This window comes from Priapulus caudatus, unplaced genomic scaffold (genome assembly GCF_000485595.1).
Source record: "Priapulus caudatus unplaced genomic scaffold, Priapulus_caudatus-5.0.1 Scaffold2068, whole genome shotgun sequence".
Lineage (NCBI taxonomy): Eukaryota > Metazoa > Priapulida > Priapulimorpha > Priapulimorphida > Priapulidae > Priapulus > Priapulus caudatus.
The window spans coordinates 1-21053 of NW_014579129.1; the positions used below are offsets into that span (position 1 = coordinate 1).

General features: G+C 42.6%; 1 protein-coding gene across 1 annotated transcript in view; it reads left to right on the forward strand.

Annotated features, from left to right (window-relative positions):
* Positions 1-12224: 12224 nt before the first annotated feature.
* Positions 12225-21053, forward strand: part of LOC106818164 — a 15247-nt gene continuing 6418 nt past the window's right edge. The window contains exons 1-3 of the mRNA XM_014822887.1: positions 12225-12376; positions 14209-14329; positions 14653-14839. Coding sequence (XP_014678373.1) covers positions 12282-12376; positions 14209-14329; positions 14653-14839 — 403 coding nt within the window. The 5' untranslated portion in view covers positions 12225-12281. The remainder of the gene's footprint in view (positions 12377-14208; positions 14330-14652; positions 14840-21053) is intronic.

Consider the following 21053-nt stretch of genomic DNA (forward strand, 5'->3'; position numbering starts at 1 on the left):
GGAGAAGAGGGGTATCTTTAATGTGAGCTAATTTCCCTGATATAATCTAAGTGACATACAATGTAATGTCTTAAGAGTGAATGGATTGATGAGAGTGAAGAGTGATGAGTGATGAGTAGTATTTAAACGTCTATACGGAAATAGACCGCAGCCATGTATTATCCATGTAATCTTGGATTGTGTAGTAGTTGTACCTTCGGGGCGGGGGGTGCTAGATTATCCTGTCATGTTGGTGAGTTGTGAGTTGTGAGAACAGGGACTCGTGAGCTAGCTCAATGCTACACGAAGAATACACAAGATAAGTGTTGATTATTGAATGTACCTGATATATACGTATGTACTAAGTAGCAAACAACATATATTTTTTTATAATTTTTAATTCTTATTTTATTTTACATTATATTTTAACGAATAAAGTTTTTATTTTAACTTTAAAAACAATGGTGTTTATGTGTTTTGTCTTATATGCATCACTGTCTTGCCATGGAACTGAACCGGCTTCGGAGTTGGCCCAGTCGCTTGATGAGGTTCCTCTGGCTTCTTTCCTTCCTTGTTGGAGGTGTTGTTGGCCAGTGACCAACGCGGAGTGTCCTGCAGTATGGACCAGTTCTCCACGCTCGACTGGACGGTAGTCACGGACCCATGTTCCAGGCACGGTCAAGCTGCTGGTTCTGCATTCTGATACCGGGTCCATCAGGTTGTGGATCGGATCCACTGGCATGCTGTGACGATGAGCTTGACGGTCCTCGGCTGCTGGCTGCATCGTGCTCAGCGAGAACTTGGAAACGGTTGGCCAGGATGCGCAACAAGCATTTTCTACGACTGCCTGTCGGAAAGCCGGTAGTTAAAGATGCGCTCCGCCGCGTCATACACGGAGGCGTACGGCTTCATGCATGTTGGTCGTAGGGCGGAAGGCATTCGCGCGCGACAAAGAAGTAGGGGCACATCCTGGTTGTCGTTGGGAGAGGACTGGGACCAGGAAAGCCAGACTAACATCCTTCACGCATATGCCTTCACTCAGAGGCATTGTAATATCTGAAGCGTCTGATGCTGATCCCGCAGTACCGCCGATGTCTGCCAGATGTATACTTGTAATCAGCATCCACTGGAGCGCCAGAATGAGGACAACGGAGTAGAACCCTTTGTAGTTGTATGTATAAGGCGAACCACTGTTTTGGGAGACACTTGCAGTCGACGTGCTTGGCCATCTGAAGTGCCGACCCACAGGTATGGGGCGAAGTTCCACCTCTCCAAGTGAACTTGTCAGATATGGCCACGACCATTCGCTGCAGTAGTGGTGGGCCAATTCATCAACCTGCATCGCTTGTACTCATCGATTGATGGCCTGGCACAACTTCTGCGGATAACAGAGATATGGTGTTGTGAGGGGCACCCCTCCACCCATAGAAACATTGAGTGATACTTGGTCCCAGAGGCAAGATGCCGCAGAGTGAGAGCTAAGCTTTAGGACCAGGTTTCGAGGCCTCCTCTGTATGTTGTATTCCTGCTTGGTGGATCCTCACGGACCCACTCTGGTTAGCAGCTCGTCGAACATCTGCGGGGGGGCCATGGTCCGCATGAATTCTTGAAGTCTGCCCTGGTCTTCGTTACGGAGTTCAACAAGTAGCTGTCATACAGGCCAAAACTGTCGTGGCCTACCCGATCCACGGCGGACCGCAGAATCTGCCGTTGACCTCCTCTCTTTCTCCTCTCACTGATGACATGGACTTGTGAAGTGCCAGTTCGCAATGAAGGTTCTGCTGATGTTTGGAGAACCGCAATTGTCGTATTGTAGTCGGAGCCTGTTTCCGGGATGCCTCCATGCTCTGAGGTAGTTCTTCTAGACACGATCCAGCAGGAATCTCTGTCATCACCCATGAGGGTCAGAGGAGAAGTGATGATGAGGAGGTGGCGGGCCGCGTTTATATACCCATGGCTACACGCTGCGTACACGCTAGGACACGCTAGAAAAATGCTGGCGCGCTACAGACTCGTTCAGCCTCGTTCAGCACGCCGCATGATTCGCTGGCATGTCGCTGGACCATGCGTTAGAAGCACGCTAAGTGTGTGGCGCTAGTGTTCGCTACAAACACCTCAAGCCGACGAACAGTCACCACGAATACGCCAGCGTGTGCTCTGGCGTGGGTCTTGGCGTTGATGCCGCGGCGCTCTGCGCGTGTCTGGCGTCCTTCTGGCGTGTACCTTCATGCGTCGAGCTCCGCGCACGATTTTGAACATGCTGCGAAAAATCCCCGACCGCACACACGCCGGCGCACCGGGGAGCGAATGAACAACGAATGCATAGCGTTGGTGGCCAGCGCGCCTCGGGACGAACCGAGTAACGAATGCTGACGCACACCAGCGATACGACAAACGCACTGGCCAAAATTGCTGGATTTTCAAGTGCGCGGGGGCCTGCGTCGTGTATCGTGTGACTGGGCCTATATAGCGATGAAACAAAGTTTAAAAGTGTTATTTATACAGGCAAGTAGTCTCAATAAAATAACTTTGCTAATAAATTATTTAAATACTGTACCTAGTGCATGTCCGATGATCGATTTATAACGAAAATCGACTCGATTATAGTCTCAAATTCGATAATCATTTATGAAAAGCAAATAATTGCGATTATATCGAAATACGGCAAAACAAAACAAACGAGGAACTGTACTCACGATGTGTGCAATTGATATGCCAAGTAGAGCCAACAAGTCCTGCATGGGGGTTAATGCTACGAGAGTAGCGTTGACAGAAACACATCGTTAGGCTCACGAGGCAAAACTGCAGCGATAACAGGAACTGCATTAATTTCATGTAACAAGGCGTGTCCTGATTAGATGAGAAATCGATCACAAAATTCAAAATTCATACCACAGTTATCCTGTACATCACACGTAATTTATCGCATATTATGAGGTTAACGCAGGATGATGTTTTTAGCATGAAAAAACTACGTGGGTACTTTTTGTTGGTGGTGTGCCCCTATCGTGACACTGTCCACAGATGTTATGCCGTAGATGAGTTCTTACTATCCGTTATTGTTTTTTTAGCATTGTGTTTGCACGAGGAATTTCATTGGCAGGACATTATTAACTCGGCTACACAGGCTACACTATTAGAACAGCAAACAACTACTTACTTATAATAGGAGAACAAGTCTTGATCATGTTTGTTTAAAACTTTTAATGTTTTAAATAAGGCATTTTTAAAACCTATTTCTTTTTAACATTGATTATAATACTGTTATTAGCGAGGAACAGACATTGATATACATACAGCAACCCTTCACAGAGTTACTACATGATCATAAAAACATGATAATATTGAATGCTATGTATAATTGTATATAAAATGTAAGATTAAATTTAATCTATGCTATTATTAACCGATATCCGATTATAATCGATTACTCGATCGTTAAGGGAAACCGATAATCGATTATGAAATTCCAGCCGATTCCCATCACTAACTGTAACTAGAGTGGCTGAAAAAACTGGTGGACCCACGGTCCATTTAACTTGTTAAATTTACTTTTCTGACCATTGAAATTGGATTAGCCTTGTAAGTTATAAGTTGTAAGTTGTAACCCATATATGGCGCTAATAGTGGTCATACAATTTAAAAACATTAATAATTGATGATCTCCGAAACATAAACAAAATTAACAAATGCACTTAGGACAAAGTGGAACTGAGGTGATGAAATGACAACTTGTTCGAGATTTTTTTACGATCCAATGTTCATCATAATTAAAATTTAGTTGTAAAAATCTCGGACAATTTCAAAATTCGAAGAAATCATTTAGGAGCAAACCCCGTAAATCAATCATAATACGAGAAAGGGTAAAATGCTGGATCATCATCACAAAAAATAGTGTAACTTCTAACATATAATTGTACTTTCAAGAATTCAAGTTTGAACAAAAGTTTTACACATACACAATACACATTCATATCACATAATTATTAGCACCACGTGACCACAATGACCAGTCACCACATCACGAACTTGAACATATTCAACATAATGTTTTTTGTGGGAAATCATCACTAAAAATTTACTATGCTCACATTAGGAATAGGAAATAGACTTGGAGCCTTGGAGGCTGGCGCCTTTGATATTAACAATAATTAAACTCGCACTACTAATTCAGTCACTCAGAGTCGGAATCACTGTCAGTATCACCGCCATCACCGAAGTCAAATGCGGCCATTTGGGCCATCTGCGATGCCGATCGAATAAACAGTAACTTATCGACACTCTCTGGTTTCAAAGAAGTGCGCCGAACATTTATCGTGAAACCAGCATCAGAGAATGATCGTTCCGATGTCGCCGGAATGGAGAGAATGATTCTGGCCGCACGTGCCAGATTTGGATAAGCACCTACTCTCTCTCGCCAATAATTCAATAGATCCTGTGGTAATTTAGTGTTGACGGCGGGTTCCCTCATATAGGATTCAAGTTCTTCTACCGATTTTCTCATGCCACTGATGGCAGTAGGGTTCAATGTGTTATACACAATCAGTTGTGTGTATATGACAGATAGAACGTAACCTAGCAACTGCACTACACGTTTGTAGTTATCTGCCAGCTGACTGCCAGCTTTCCTTCGCTAAATAGCAGAGGCTTAGCGGAGCGTTTGTGAAACAAGAGTTGTCCGTTCGCTAAGTTCTCCGTTATGCCTCTGTTCGTTAAATCGTGAACAGACAACTTAGCGGACAACTTTAGCGGACGTTAGTGAAATGTGCCCATATCCCCCAGTGTGCGTGCATGTGTGCGTGCGTGTGCATGCGTGTGTGCGGGCATGGGCGCAACCACTGGGAGGGTCGGGGGGTCACCACCCCCCCAATTCTGGAAGACCTTATTTTCTGGGAGGTCCAAAATAGTCCGATAAGCGTTTATTATCGTGAAACATCCATATTTCACAGGTGAAAGTTAAAATAAATAAAAACCCCAGGTGGTAAAGTGCAGTGTGATAACTGTGATTCAGATTCAGATATCTAAATAGAACCCTTGTTAATATCAATCTTAGATTCGACCTACATAATACATTCAATCTCACGTGCATGGAACGAGCACGACATTCACCACGCGTTTGCAAGCCAACTGTGTATAGACAACACAACAAATATAGGCCCATCTCCACACAAGGCGGCACGTCGCGGCGCCGCACCGTCCCTTCACCCTTTACCTTCTAATCTATGATATCTTCTGGCGCAGTCTCCACTGACACTGCACGGCGCAGGCCTGGTTCACGGCGACGGCGAAAGTCAAATAAGTTTGACTTTTGCCGCTGACGTGACGGCAAAAAACAATTGAACCAATCAACGCGATTGTTTTTATCACGTGTTCTGGAATCGTATTGAAGCAAGTGCAAAGGATTTTGTTGCAAAGTGTGACTCAAGGAAGGTCACATTTGGTTTCTAACACTGTTCTCTGTTTCACGTGTCAGGCATTTTTTGCATTATTATTTTCATCATTATTATTTTCCTCTTCATCTTAATCATGCTAACTGTGTCACACAGTTAGCACAGTCTGTGTGTAGCTTTACTACTAGCTTAATCTAATAAAAATATTTTGGTATTTTATGTATACATGATCCTCGCTCGCCCGCAGATCACGTTGCTATTGGCTGCTTGTGACCCCCCCCCCCAACTTTCAACACGTGGTTGCGCCCTTGTGTGCGGGCGTGCGGGCGTGCGTGGGTGTGTGTGCGTGCTTGTGTGTTTCTTTCTCCGTGTGTGTATCTGCATGCATGCGTATGTGCATGTGTGCATGCGTATGTGCATGTGTGCATGCGTGAGTGTATGTGTTTCTACACGTGTGTATATATAGTTTGGTGTCCCAGAGCCGTATGGCCTCCCAAAAAGTGCCACTGCAGAAATATGTAGCCGATGCGGGGGGTCTGGGGGTACTCCCCTAGAAAAATTTTGAAATGTAGAGCCTGGAAATGGCATTTCCTGCATTTTCAGGCTATGTTGAAAGCAACCAATTCTGATCATTTTAAAAAGGTCAATTTGTAAATTTCAAAGAAGAAGGTAGCTAAAGCTGATGTTTTGACTAAAGTATCTAAAATATATATTATGAGTATGAAAACTAATAAAACATTATTTACAAAATTGTATATATACTATCAGTACATAATTATGAAAAATAAGCCTATTTTCAATCTGCATTTATACTTTTACTATGTACATCTGTATGTTTTGAAGTTTGAATTTGGCACATTGTCATACACATTCCAAATCTTAGAGCACTGAATATAACACCTCTAATTGATCAGTATTAATAGTGTAATACCAGACAGTCCAGTCAGATAACTTGTCATTTATATTTTTTTATTATTCCAATTTTATCTTTTCTGCCTGGATGGCAACTTACAAATTCTGAAATTACATTTTGTTCATCTACCTTGTCTGACATGTCTCGTGCACATGCATGACCATTGCATTGTTGAGCCTTAACTGGATCGTGCTGGGTCGGGAGGGGGCACTCCATATATATTGCATGGTAGGAGAGACCCCCATTTTCAACCCTAACCCTAAACTTCCGTTCCAGTGCATCGCATTTTTAAGAATATCTCGTTCGTCCAGAGCATTAAGTTTAGTTACCATGCAGATCTACATTTTTTGCCGTTCCGGAGACCCTCGTTTTTAGCTCACCTTGACATTGTCAAGTTGAGCTATTGCCATGGGTCGTCGTCCGTTCGTCCGTCAACATTTGGTTTCGGTCCACGATAACTCGGAACCGTTTGACCCACATGTTTGAAATTGAGTGTAGTTGTTACTGCTATGCTCCCATATGGAACGTCCTAATTTTGAAGCACGCCAGTCGATCGTACTTTCGAGCCAGCGGCAATTTTTTGGCAAAATTGGAATTGCCATTAGTCAGTTCAGGCTCAACGGATTTTGCTCATTTTTGGTATGTGAATGAATAAGGGCTAGGGGTTTTGATATTTAAAAAAAAAAATATGCAAAATTAGGTAGGGTTTGGCAATTATATAGCATATATATAAACACAAACAGGCTGTGGTGTCACACTCGTCTGGTTCGTTTTACAAGATTTCATTGACAATACTTTAATGCAAAATTGGGTATTTCCTCTCCACTCTGCCGATAAAACGTCTATATTAGAGTAAAGATTTACAAAACATGTCGGAACGCAGCATAACCTATTTATTTCAAGCGCCATTGCTACAAAGCGGGTATAGCGCGAAATCGTACCGTCACAAATTGTGATTCATTTTGGTTTATAAATTATTATTGCGATATACAGATGGCAATCGTTTCTATAATGTACGTCGATGGTTGCTCAATTAAAACTGACTTCTTCTTACTCACTCATTTGTGTCCTTTTTGTGGTGAGCTACAGTGTCATTGACACTTTTATTGACTTTGCAGTGGCACATACCTACCATAATGTGGGGTGAGTGCCCCCCCCCCTCGGGGTTTCATCTCCTCGGTATATCATAATATGTTGCTCCTTGGTTCCCTGCAGAATTTTTTTCCAAAAGAGTGCCACAGCAGTGCCGTGCTGCCGTGGTGGCCACTACGGCCCTGAGTCCTCATTGTATTCGTCAGTTAGTTTTATTCAATTACCACTGTTCTTCATTACATTTAGCCAAGGTGCATATAGTGAGTAGCAACAATAGCCTCGGGTGAGAGGATGTATACGACTGTGACCTTGACATTTATACTCTCCGACACGACTATTAAATGTCCCGAGCCAGGGGCATGTACAGGATTTGTACCAGGTGGGGGGTCTAGCCGTAACCCAAACTTGCGAGCCCTCCCCCAGAAAATTTTTGAAGTTAGACTCCCTTAGATGCGTTTTCTGCGCGAGCAGGGGGGGGGGTCCGGACCCCATGGACCCCTTCCCTGTACACGCCCCTGCAGGCATGCTGGCAAAACGAGCTATATGGGTAGTGTGGGACTTGTTCAGAATACCAGAGAGAGGGGGGGTAAGGGTATTTTCGTGAAACGTGATCGATCGTTTTTATACCTCGTGAACTGTGAATTGCAATTTATTTTGTCTGTGAACTGTGAATGGACCACCTTGGGTGAAGCGTGATTTAGCTTTTATTTAGTCTGTGAACTGTGAATAAGAGGTCTCTTTCCTCGTGAATCTATGCAAGTCAGGCGCGGATTTAGGCCGGTTTGCACCAGTTTCCAGAAACCGGTCACAGGCCTCAAAATTCACCAGAATGCACCAAATATAGCCTAATTTTTAAAAAATTCCCGGGGGGCCGGGGCATGCCCCCGGACCCCCCTAGCTGCAGAAGAACATATGGAAACTATATATATACACACACACACGCACGCACGCACACACACACACACACACACACACGTATAAGCATGACTACTGCGCAAGCATATTTTTGATTTTCAGAAGTGTTGTTAGTCAAGAAATACACTTGTATACTTCTAGGGACTTATTTCTATGTTGTCTGAAATTTTAGCTGTAAACTGGATTATCCCGTGATCTGTGAAAAAACTATATTTCCACTGATGAAATGTGAAAAGCAGTTTATTTTACACTGTGAACCCTGTGAATAGTATCCCCCCTTACCTCCCCTGTAGTATGTAGTATGCTATGCGTGCTATCTTATAGTATATAAATTAGTGTCATTGGTCATTTCTATCACGCAGTGGGTAGACAGGCTCTACAGTTGTGGGGGGGGTGAATTCGACTGATTACTTCATCGCATGTTATATAAGAAGTGTGTGCGAAAGGTTAGCGCTCACAGCGCGAGCGTCTTGGCGCAAAGCCCGAATGGAGTGGGTCCAGGGTACGCTTGGGAATTCTTAAGCGGAATTTTTGGAGCCTATTAAGCCTTGATTAGGCAATTTAGAACCTTCCAAGATGGTCCGTTTTGAAGGGAATTGGAAAAAAAATTAGATATTGTGAGTTGCAATTTTTGTGAATTCTATGTAATTTCTTTTCTTTGGATTCACCAGAGGTTTGAATAACACGACAACCCCCCCACACACACAACACACACAACCAGTGCGGAATCCAGGAGAAAATTCCATAAGTGGGGGGGATATCGAGCCTCAAGGTCACGAAGCGCCCGGTGGGGGGGGGGGGGTGCTGGAGGGGGTGTCACTAAAAAGTTTCAAATTAAAAGCAATCAATTTTTGCACATCTTTAATCATAGAATAAAGATCTTTATCAATAGAGATATGGGAGACACAAAAACTAAAATACTGTACTACCAAATCTGTGCTATGTAAATGACATTCCTCACTGGGGTTACCAGTTGCAGATATACCTGGCTAAAATACCCTTCCTGAAAATTCTAGGTGGGGGGGAGCGACCGCCGCAGTGCTATCCGCCCCCTGTTGACAACTACGCACTGAATCATCTCCCCTGAAATTTTGATAAAATACGTATTTTTAGCTGAGAACGTTTCGTTAAACGCCAAAAATATGAGAAAAACAACAATAATTTGAACCAAAAAGTGCATATTTTACAGCCTTATAATCAAAATCGGGAATATACTTTCCGAGTCGGGTCTCAGCACCGCCTCCCCCCGCCCCCCCCAAAAAAAGTGAGATGAACTGAATTTCCTATTCAATCCCCGTAGAAAAATTCCAAAATCCCAACATCAATAGTCTATTCTATTTTGATAAAGCTAGGATTTACTTTCGTGAGCAGTGATGAAGACTTTGGGGATTTTGAGAAAAAAAATCGTATATGGGGAATTGCGTCCAAATATAACCGGTCTGAGTTTCAGCTAAAATATATTTTTTCTTATTTACGGTTATTTCATTTAGCGAAAGCTCTATTTCATGCATAGTTTAGNAATTTTGGAGGAAAAATCCTGATATTCTATGATAAAGATGTCCTTCAGGGCGTGTCCCCCTCCTGTTTAGGGGGGGTACCGGGGATTTTGTTGAAAGTAACACCTCTTCGATGCAACTTCCTGCACTATGAGGCAGCACTATTAAACAACCTTCATCACAATAACATCACTGTTGAGTTGAGTATTTTTACCTTTGGGGACACCAAAGACTAAAATACTTACTACCAAATCTAATGCGGTTACCAGTGCAGACTTACCTAGGCTAAAATACCTTTGCCCTGAAAATTCTAGGGGGGGGGCGACCGCCCCGTGCTACCCACCCCCTGTTGACAACTCTGGAATCATCTCCCCCTGAAATTTTGATAAAAAGTATATTTTACTGAGAACGTTAAAACTGCAAAAAAATATGAGAAAAACAACCAGATTTGAACCAAAAAGTGCATATTTTTACCCCTTATACAAAATCGGGAATATACTTCGGGTCGGGTCTCAGCACCGCCATCCCCCCCCCCAAAAAAAAGTGAGATGAAATTGAATTTTCCCATTCAATCTCCGTGAAAATTCAAAATCCCAACTCTCAATAGGTCATGAAACGAAAATGAAAACAAATTAAAACAAAATTGAAATGTTTTTCACAGTGGCCTATCGCTGCCATAGACTGGTACTCACTCCCACCTCGATACCCATCGAGTAACTAAGCCGAGAGGTGGGACCGGGTACCAGTCTATGGCAGCTATATGCCACTGTGAAATACATTTCAATTTTGTTTACATTTTTTTTCATTTTCATTTCATTTTCATTTCATTTTCTTTTCTTTTTTTCATTTTCATTTTCATTTCATTTTCATTTTCATTTTTTTTCATTTTCATTTCATTTTCATTTCATTTTCATTTTCATTTTTTTTCATTTTCATTTCATTTTCATTTTATTTATTTTTATTTTTATTTTTTATTTTTATTTTCCTTATGGCAGTCCTAGGCCACCATATAGGTCTATTCTAATCTATTCTATCTAATCTAATCTAATCTATTCTATCTAATCAATTCTATTCTAAGCAAGGATTTAACTTTCGTGGGCAGTGATAAGACTTTAGGGATTTTGAAAAAAAAATCGTATATGGGGAATGCGTCCAAAATTAACCGTCTGAGTTTCAGTAAAATAATGTCATTCTTGGAACGAGTTACAGCCATTTTACAGTAGATGTATGTCACGTTCCATTTCTGTAATAATACATTAGGAGAGTATCAATAGCGATGACGGATTTGTAGATAAATTTCCAGTATTTATTGTCTGTAAAATATTAAATTTTTCCCCGTTTTCTTCCTGAAAGTAGGGGGGATGAAAGCCACCCCACCTCAATAAGTGTGGTGGGAATATACCCCTATCCCGCCTCTATCTACGCCCCTGTCAGATGAACTCAAATTTGACTTTTGATATGCATACAAATATTCATAATCATAATCTTATTAGCAGTACTCTGCAGGCGCCGTGGAACGATTTTTGAAGCGGGGGTGCTCAATTTGTTACGCTTGACAGTGGCCAATGCAGGTTTTCGAGGATGGTGGTAAGAAACAGGCGGGGGTATGCGGGCCCTCCCCCAGAAAATTTTGAATCCCCCATTTTCCTCCTTAAAGTAGGGGGGTGATTGTACATGCCATCCCTCCCCCACGTCAATAACGGAAGCTATAACTCATTGGCCAATGTTTGATCGATATCTTTATTACCTATGTAGTCAATTATACCTTATCAGGCATTTTTATGGTCATATTGGTGCTGATATTTCATACTTGACCTTTTTCTAAAAATAGCAGCAGTAACAGAATTTCACAAATTAGTTTTAGCTGAAGAATGCTAATTCTTGATGAACAGGTGATCTGACATTATTGTTTAAGTACTTTATATTTTACCACCTTCAATATTTAATACAAGTCACCTGTTTGTATAAATTCGAAATAGGGTTATTAACCTACTAAACATCATACATTCGTTAAAACAACCCGAAATTTACAAGTAATCAAAAGTTGGTGTGGATCAAATACAAGTCATTCTTGTTTCTCGTGACTCTCAGAAGTCAATGTTCAACGAGCAGAACTGAGATATGTGCGGTTCCCTACTTCAAATTTCTACGTTATGAGAAGTTCGTCTTTGCCAAGTTTTGTTTTAAGTGACAGCATAATACATAGTTAATTAAATATCTGGTGGCTCACGCCATAGCTCAATCTTTAAAAGTCCTCAAAAGAGTCCTAGTGTGTGCGGTCATTTCACTTCTATTCTGCTGTGTTATATTCACAGTTCAGATGTGTGGAACTTATTTTTGTTTGCTATTAGTCAGTAAAGACCATGCTATTTAGATATTGTGCAGTGTTACTCAGAATACAATATATATCACTGTGTAAATTTCTTTGTTATAGCATTTGAGCAGCATACAAGGTTGACAGTTCAAAGACCAGGTTATACTATCTTGAATGCAAAGATGACAGTCACAAATGATAACAAAAGCTCAATGATGAAAAAGCCAGAGATTAAGGCTCAAGTCATTGGAACAGAATCTCGAAGAAGACTGCTTCGGTGAGTCATTGGGAAAGCTGTTTAATAGTACTTGTTTCATGTGGCATCGAACTACAGGATTAGCCTGACACGTTTAACCCCCCCAATGTATTCGCGGTACACAAAAGTAACATAAGTCATAAGACGTTGTGATAGTTGTGAAATGTCAACACAACGAGCGGTATAACTTTAATACAAATGAAGATATATTTGAAGCATCGACTTGGACAACATGGGTACGTAACTTGTGTGGATGCTGGCTAGCAAGCAACTCCTAAAAACAAGAGAACCTAGTTCGACTGGGAGGCCTCAGTTAGTGGCACCATTTGGCAAGTACAAAAGGGAGCATTCATTGACTGTGACATCCCACTTGTCACTGAAGTTTTTACTGAGAGGGAATTGAGCATACAACAGTCTCAGCTGAAATGGGAATGTTATAGAGAAAGTTTCTTGGCCTTCTTCAACCTACAGCCATATCGGCTGAAGTCTTCATGTTTGCTGGTTGACTCCTGTTGGGTGGCACCTGGTAGTTCAATGGCTGTTGTCTTGGTCGTAGGCTGCTCATCCTGAAAGCGAACCTGTTTGTGAGGTTGGCTTGACTCCATGGGTTGGGCTGTTTGTGATTACGGCGCAGGGAGATCAGAAAGGTGGCGACTGCTTCGCCTTAGTCGACTTCCGTCTGTGGTTTCGATGATGTAGGATCTTGGTTCATCACATATTTTGATGACGGTTGCCGGTCCCCATCTTCCGATAGTGTGGTCCTGGGTGCACACCTTCTGTCCCGCTAAGAACAGTGGTCGCTCTGGACCTGCTCTGGCGTCATAGTGTTTCTGTAATAACTGACGGGCCTCTAACGCGGCATTGATAGTGTCTTTGTCTGGAAGCTCGTTTCTGATGCACACTGGTAGATTGGCCTTAGCTTTTCTACCCATCAGAGTTTCCATGGGAGATTTTATCTTGTCACTCACTGGCGTCGTTCGTAAGCACAGTAGTGCCAGGTCTGGATCTACTTGATCTAGTCTGGCTTTCCGCAAATATCTTGAAGGAATAGGCATCAAACTGTGGACCATGCATTATCTGTGTACCATTATCATTTCAGGGATGCCATGAATCCCAAACAGATCTTTGAAGTACGTGACAGCAGCCTTGCTGGTGCACGACTTACCCATTGAACACACGAATGGGAATTTGGTGTAATGATCTGCTACCAGCAGGTATTCCTCTCCATCTAACTTAAAGAAGTCAGCACTCAGAGTATGCCATGGATGGGGCGGAATATCTCTGCAGCAATGGCTCCCTTTGCTGTGACGGTGGGTTCTGCTGGCAAATGTCACAATTTGCCACAAAGGACTCAATGTCTGAAGCTATATTCCAGCCCAGTACACACTGGCCTTAAAATTGGCTCTCAGACGGCACTTATCCCGCCCTTGGTGGCCTGCGTGCAATGCCGTGATTACATAGTGTTCCCGTGACATCAGCGAGATTTACGACAATGATGTTGCAATGATGGGGATTCCTAGACTTGCATACCAGGCGTTATGATGGCGCGTAATTGAATTAACCACGCGCGCAGTGATTGAATCTGATTTTGTCCAAAATAGGCCTACTACATATATGATTGATGGAAGAGCTGGAGCATGTATCATTGTATGTTTGTGTATAATCTGTGCTAATAAATAGCCTACCCACAGCTAATGATCCTTGCAAGTCAGACCATGCGAGTCAAACAATGCATGTTTCAAAATCGAGGCATTATAGTGTGTGCAATGATAAACCTTGTATGTCATTCCGACTTCATCAAACTCATCACTAAGGGTGTTTGATTTATCTGTATTTGTTTCTTCACATTTCAGGCTGGCTGATGCAGTCCTCTCACTTTGTATTTTTACTCCAACGACTGTATTCTTCTGGCGTGGTGGCTGGCAACTCATGGATCTGTATCTCTACCCTAATAATCCGGTCCCTAGTGTATTGGTAAGTAAGCCAAAATCCACAATTTGTATGTTAGTGGCAATATTGGGTCCTAAACAAGTTTGAACGTCCCCAACAATTTTGTAAGAAGGTACATGGGGTCACTTCTTCACATAAGTGTCAGTTCTATAGAGTTGTTCACACAGACAGGTGTTCGTTATATATATATATATATATATATATATATATATATATATATATATATATATATATATATATATATATATATATATATATATATATATATTAGTATTATTGGTTATAACTTGCGCCTTGCATTGTTAGTACAGAAGTGTTTTTTTACACAATACAACTTATATTTACAGATTTCACTGTGTATAGGGTACACTGGTGCCCTTGTAATGCACTCGGGACAGTTTCTACTGCAGAAATACATACAGCCAGAAAACACGCTGACTTTCGTTGTCCTGTCCCGCCTCTATTCTGTTGTGTTTGCCTTCACAAGTGTCAACCACTGGAGAGGTGTATGGGCGTCACTAGACTATTACACAGGTATGTTGTTGTAGTCGTCTAAAATAACGATACTATGCCTTTATGTACGTGTAACCTGTATCAAGAGTAGATAATAAACACATGTCTTTATGTGTTTACATGTGTTTGTGTTTACACATGTGTTTACATGTCTTTATTATCTACTCTTGCCTGTATCACGTGGTAACATATGCGTGCTTGTGTGCTTGCGCACATACAATGTGTATGAGTCGGCGCATATAAATGCGTGCTTGTGGGTGAGCGTGTGTGTAAGGTGAAGGCTAAGCGTGAGCATGAGGGTGCAGGTCTGTGCATGCGTGCTAGTCAGGGGTGTTAGGGCTAAAAAGGGGCCGTTTGGTTCACATTCTTCCAAAAGCACCAAATTTGGCCCAGATGTTGCCCATACCATACTTTTTCGATTTCTGGCGGGCGCCGGAATGGGCGCCCTACCGTGGCCGCCATATTGGCAAATTCCAATATGACCGCAACCCGGGTTCGGTAGCAACCTAGTTAAACATCCAAAAGAGCTATAATCATAAATAATACCACTTTTTAGGGGTTTTAAGGTCTGGGAATCTGATTCTGATCTTACTTCAGTGATTTGAGGTCAAGGTCATCCCTCAAGGTCATCATAAAGGTCATTTTTGGGTCAAATATGTCATTTTTTAGTGTTTTTGTCAATATATACAAACAGCACATCATTTTATCGGTTTCCATGGTTGAGTAACCCAAATCTCACCTTATTTGAACGATTTGAGGCAATATTGCATGTCAGGGTCACAATAGAGGTCACCCGACCAAGAGTTAATCGTACGTCAATTATAGGTAAAAAGTGTTAGAATCAGACATAATACCACTTTTTAGGGATTTGTGGCCTCTGAGAATCCGATTCTGATCTTATTTTGGCGATTTGAGGACATAGTGACCACATTTTGGGGTCAAAGGTCAAAGCTCAGCAGTGTACTACTAAAAAATAAACAAAGATTATTCAGGAATCAATTTTTATTAAAGTAATTCAGAGATTACATATTATGCTGTAGCGAAAAACATGACAAAATGCTTTATGTGCCTCTGTATGCCTTTAATTTAATGTTCAAATTACAATACAAGGACAACTTTTGCAACAATATACCAATACGTTCTGGCTTGCAGGATATGACATCTGCTGACATTAAGTGATATAACAATGTTCATACGTTCTGGCTTACTATGCGCTATATGATGCCAGCAATACGTACTACTGGTCCTCTTCGCTATTAACGCACCCACCTTCGCATTTGCAAAGGGCCGTACATCGGACACCGGCGCGGTTGCATTTGCACCTTCCTGTGCATGCCTTGAGACAGCCACAGTGCAAGAGAATGGCACATGCCACTGAAGCGTCGCTGAGAGTGGTCCATAGTGGTTGCCATGTACTGGTGCCATCTTTGTGCCATGTCCCCACTCACTGAAGTCAGGAATTTCCTGCTGAACCGAGGTGGCCTGACTCCAGTAGAAACTCGCCTGTCGTAACGCTCGCTTCATATGCTGGAACAGTGCTGCTTGGGTAGGTGCTTCCGTGATCTGCTTCCAGTGGTGAAGAGGCGATGCCTGGCCTCATTGACACCAGCTGCACCACACGCCTTGCTGTACATGAGTACCACGAAGCGTTCGACCTGCTGCATATGCACAGACTCCAGACTAAAGAGGTCAGGGTCGCGCGTGAGAGCCACTAGTGTGTCGGTGAGGTCCGGCATGCTTGTCCAGGCTGCCTAGGCGGTCTTCTTGTCACATCAAAGAAACTGTGAAGTCGTGTCACATCCTGTTAGGCTGTGGAAGAGGGGTAGTGCCAAGGACTTTGAAGGACCGAGATTGGAGCCGATGGTATGGACTGGAATGTCACGGTACTTTTTACCAGTACCGAACCCCACCCAGAGCTCTGATAGGCCGAGGTCTCGAAAAACCGGATTGCCAAAACCACGACATTGCTGTCCACCATGCGAACATAGGCTGTTGTATGACCCTGCTCTGCGGCATGTGCCAGATGCAGTAAGATCCTTGTGTCCGCCTCGGAATGGTTGCACGGCTGAAGTGTTGTGAGGTCACAATGCTTGTTGGAGAGCACGGTCTCGAAACGGGTACTCAGGAGGAGCTTTCCACCCATGTCGTTCTTGGAGATCTGTGTGCTGATGAATGAGAAGAGCTCCTTCTTGTTCTCCTCATTTTTTAGGAAGCCACTGTTCCATTCATGCTTCGGGATTTGAGTGCTGCCATCGCCGACTCTTGTCCGTGGGCCCTTCCCACGTCGTAGCTGCGTGAGAGCTTTGAGGTTATTTTCCTCGGGGTAATTATCCCATACAGCATCGATGCATTGGGTACTCCTCTTCATTTGGGCTTCCAGAAATGGTACAATGTGAAGCGGCACATACTCGCTGAATGTCTTTGCTGTTGTGGGGCGCACCATGTGGATCACTGCTGCCATATCCAACACCACCACCGTGGCTTGTTTGGCAGCAGCTGTGCGGCCAGTGGGTGCATTGAGGCATTGAAGAATGTCCGACTTCGTCCCAGATCGCAGCGACCCTCGATCCGCCAGGCTTGGTGGCTCTCTCTGATTTTCGAACCGAAAGAAGTCTGTCATGTCTGCATCGGGACGCGACTGAAGTGAGAGGAAAAGTTGCGTGATTAAGGTCATATTCTGCCTCTGTATGCCAGTGTCCTTCTTGCCTTTTTTCTTGGGGTCAGGTCGGTTGGCGAATGTTAGCATGTTGTTCCGCTTAATGGTATCAGATACCGGTACTGAAGCTTTTCCAGCCTTTCAATGACGTATGCTGCATGAAGGGCTTGGCCAGCTTCATGGATTTGAGATAGAGAATTAGCAACGGCCTGTTCCATGACATTCTGTGTATCGAGTGCTACAAGCTCCTGACTTGTAGTGAGGAAAGGGTTGCTTAGCTGCTCGACCACCTCGCTGAACGATATTACATCCTTTCAAAACATGACTTGCAAGCTGTGTCGTTCCTCATGATGAGCAGTGGATGATGATGGTGGGTAATGGATGGCCTCGAACTCCTCAACTATCCGTGCGCAGTCAGGTCCAGCCAGCATAAACAGTGTAAGGGCATCGGGGTTCTCATAGAGTCCAACTGCTCCGCCATGCGTCTGAAGGGTTTTGTTTGACTGTTCATGAGCTTGGTCCTTTCCCATGAGGCTGAACTTTCTAGCTGATTTCTGCACAACAAAGTTGCCCTTCATGAATTCAGCATGTACTTGAGGGTGTTTCTCGGCTAGCTGGACCATGTCACGTACATGTACAGGCAGCCAACGCGCGTAGTTTGTGTGGTCCAGGGCGTGAAACCAGCCACAGAGTTCGTCACATGCTTGCACATATAGTGCAAAGTCCCCCTCCCGCAGGGACCGAACAAAGCGAGTCATCAGCAGCTCCAGGTCGATTACGGTTGACCAGAACTTGAACAGGGGTAGAGTTTGCGATCGTTGATTCCACATATCGAATGACTCAGGTGGGACCATTACATTCTCCAATACTAATTTTCTGAAAAGTTGTTTGTCGTTACGGTCGGTCGTTGTCGCTGCAGTGTGTCTTGGCCTTTAAGAGTGTTTCTGTTGAGAAAATCTCAAACTTTTTTGGATGTGGGGTTACACACCAGAAACACTGGGTTTTTACCCCAAAATGACCTTTAGGGTGACCTTGAGGGGTGACCTTGACTTCGAATCCTATAAATAAGAATATAGATCAGAATCGGATTCTCAGAGGCCACAAATCCCTAAAAAGTGGTATTATGTCTGATTCTAGCACTTTTGGGTTTTTACCTATAATTGACGTATGGTTCACTTCTCGGTCGGGTGACCTCTATCGTGACCCTGACATGCAATATTGCCTCAAATCGTTCAAATAAGGTCAGATTAGGGTTACTCAAACACGGAAACCGATAAAATGAGGTGCTGTTTGTATATATTGACAAAAAACACTAAAAAATGTCATATTTGACCTCAAGATGACCTTTAGGGGGTGACCCTTGATGGGTGACCTTAACCTCAAATCACTGAAGTAAGATCAGAATCAGATTCCCAGACCCTAATCAGAAAACCCCTATAAAGTGGTATTATTTATGATTATAGCTCTTTTGGATGTTTAACTAGATTGACCCCCAACCCGTGTGGCAGCCATATTGGAATTTGCCAATATGGCGGCTCCGGGGGGCGCCCATTCCGGCGCCCGCCAGAAATCGAAAAAGTATGGTATGGGCAACATCTGGGCCAAATTTGGTGCTTTTGGAAGAATGGGAACCAAAATATCCCTAACACCCCTGACTAGCGTGAGTATGTCAATTTCTAGATTTATGAAGATCATATAGGATTGTGATGTAAATGAGGACAGGCCCCTATAAATAGCCATATGTTTTATTGTGTTTTTACTATTCTGTCCTATGATCAAATATTATTAATAGAGTACACCTGTAAATTATTCTTATTGTTCTTGTTTTTTTAATCTCAGTACTAAAGAAACTATTCGGTAACTTTTTTCTGACTAGAACTGTTACCCTAGACTGGTCCTAAGGTAGACTAATAATAATTGATCAAATATAATGTGGTCTTGTGTATAGTGTAGTGATGATGTGGGAGGGCACTATATAACAACCACCCGTACTTATTACACTGGAAGGGGCAACTGGAAAATTTATCTGAAATTTCTGTATTGCAATGAGTGAACAAAACAGTACTAGATGAACTTTGAAGATTTTTTTATATTACTAGAATTCGTAACTGCTAAATTTCTCTAAATAATATATCTATGTATAAGATTACAATAAGGATACGGGTAGTGTTCTTAGTCTTGTTTTAAAGGTCAAAAATAAGGGAATAGAATGCCGAGTAACCAAATTTACATGGTTGGATACTTGTGAAGTTAGCCTGGTAAAGCATAAGCAGCAATGCAAATAAATATGTCAACCTTTCAATAGTAGGTACTGGAAACTAGCCTAATTTGGTAGTCCATTTGGCTGGCTGTAGTAGGGACAATGTTCACCTGCTTTGGCTATCATTTATGATCTCAGATTCAATGATTCTCGGATGATTCCCGGATTGATTATGATTCGTGACTGATGTGATAAAATCAGGAGTCCATAAATATGGAGCAAGCGTATGTGCATAGAATTTTCCATTTACAGCTTTAGCATTACAGGTAATAAATACCTGTGATTGTTATTTAGAACCCACTGATAATGCGTGAGAATGCTTGAGTTGTTCTTCACAATAATTGGTATATAATAATTTATTATGCACACTACGTACCCTACTTCAGCTACAACCAAAATTGTAGTCGCTAGTACTTGATTGTCTTAATAATTGAAATTTATTACTTAATGCTGACGTGAAGCTGTACAAGGATAGTAGACTCAGGTAAGTCAGACAATTTTAATCATATATATAATCACATGATATCATGAGATCATATTTGATCTCTTTTCATGTCACCTGCGGGCAAATACTGTGGTATGTCAGCTGCTTGCGTTTATGTGTGTATGTACCCGTCACAAATGGTACTGAACCAGCTATAAAGCTGGACATGTGAACAAGAGAGCAGAAAGTGCAGGGAGGAGACAGAGAGACAGCAAGAGTGGCGAGAGAATGTAAAGAGAGATGCAGAGTCCAGGTTCGGTGTGGCGACAAACCTGTCATGCTCCCGTATACCAAGTGAAGCTACCTTCTTATATATACACGTCATGTATTAGTATCTTCCTATACGACTGGTGATCGCTGGCCTCTCACACTCATCACATAGCTTTCATGCAATGCAACATACGATGCTACAATTTTGTGTTCTAAGTATCAAGAACAGCAGCTGGGTTTTGCGTGAGCTGCAACCATGTACCATACATACGTTTCAGCAAGGTGGAATGAATATAAAGAAGAAGAAGAAAAGATAAACGAGGAACAATCAGACATTGAGAATGACTCTAGCACTCTGCGCAGCCTGTCAGACCTGTGTGCGGATGTGCATTGGCAAGATATATGACATTCCTACAAACTCTTTTACGTTCATGAAATAATGTAAAGTAAGTACATGAAGTAAGAAGCACCAGAACAGGCGAAACCTGTACCAAGTCTGACGACGTGGTTCACCCCTCCCTGATCCGCAAGCAAGCCAGCAAGCAAACAAGCAAGCCAGCAAGCAAACAAGCAAGCCAGCAAGCAAACAAGGAAGCCAGCAAACAAGCAAGCCAACAAACAATCA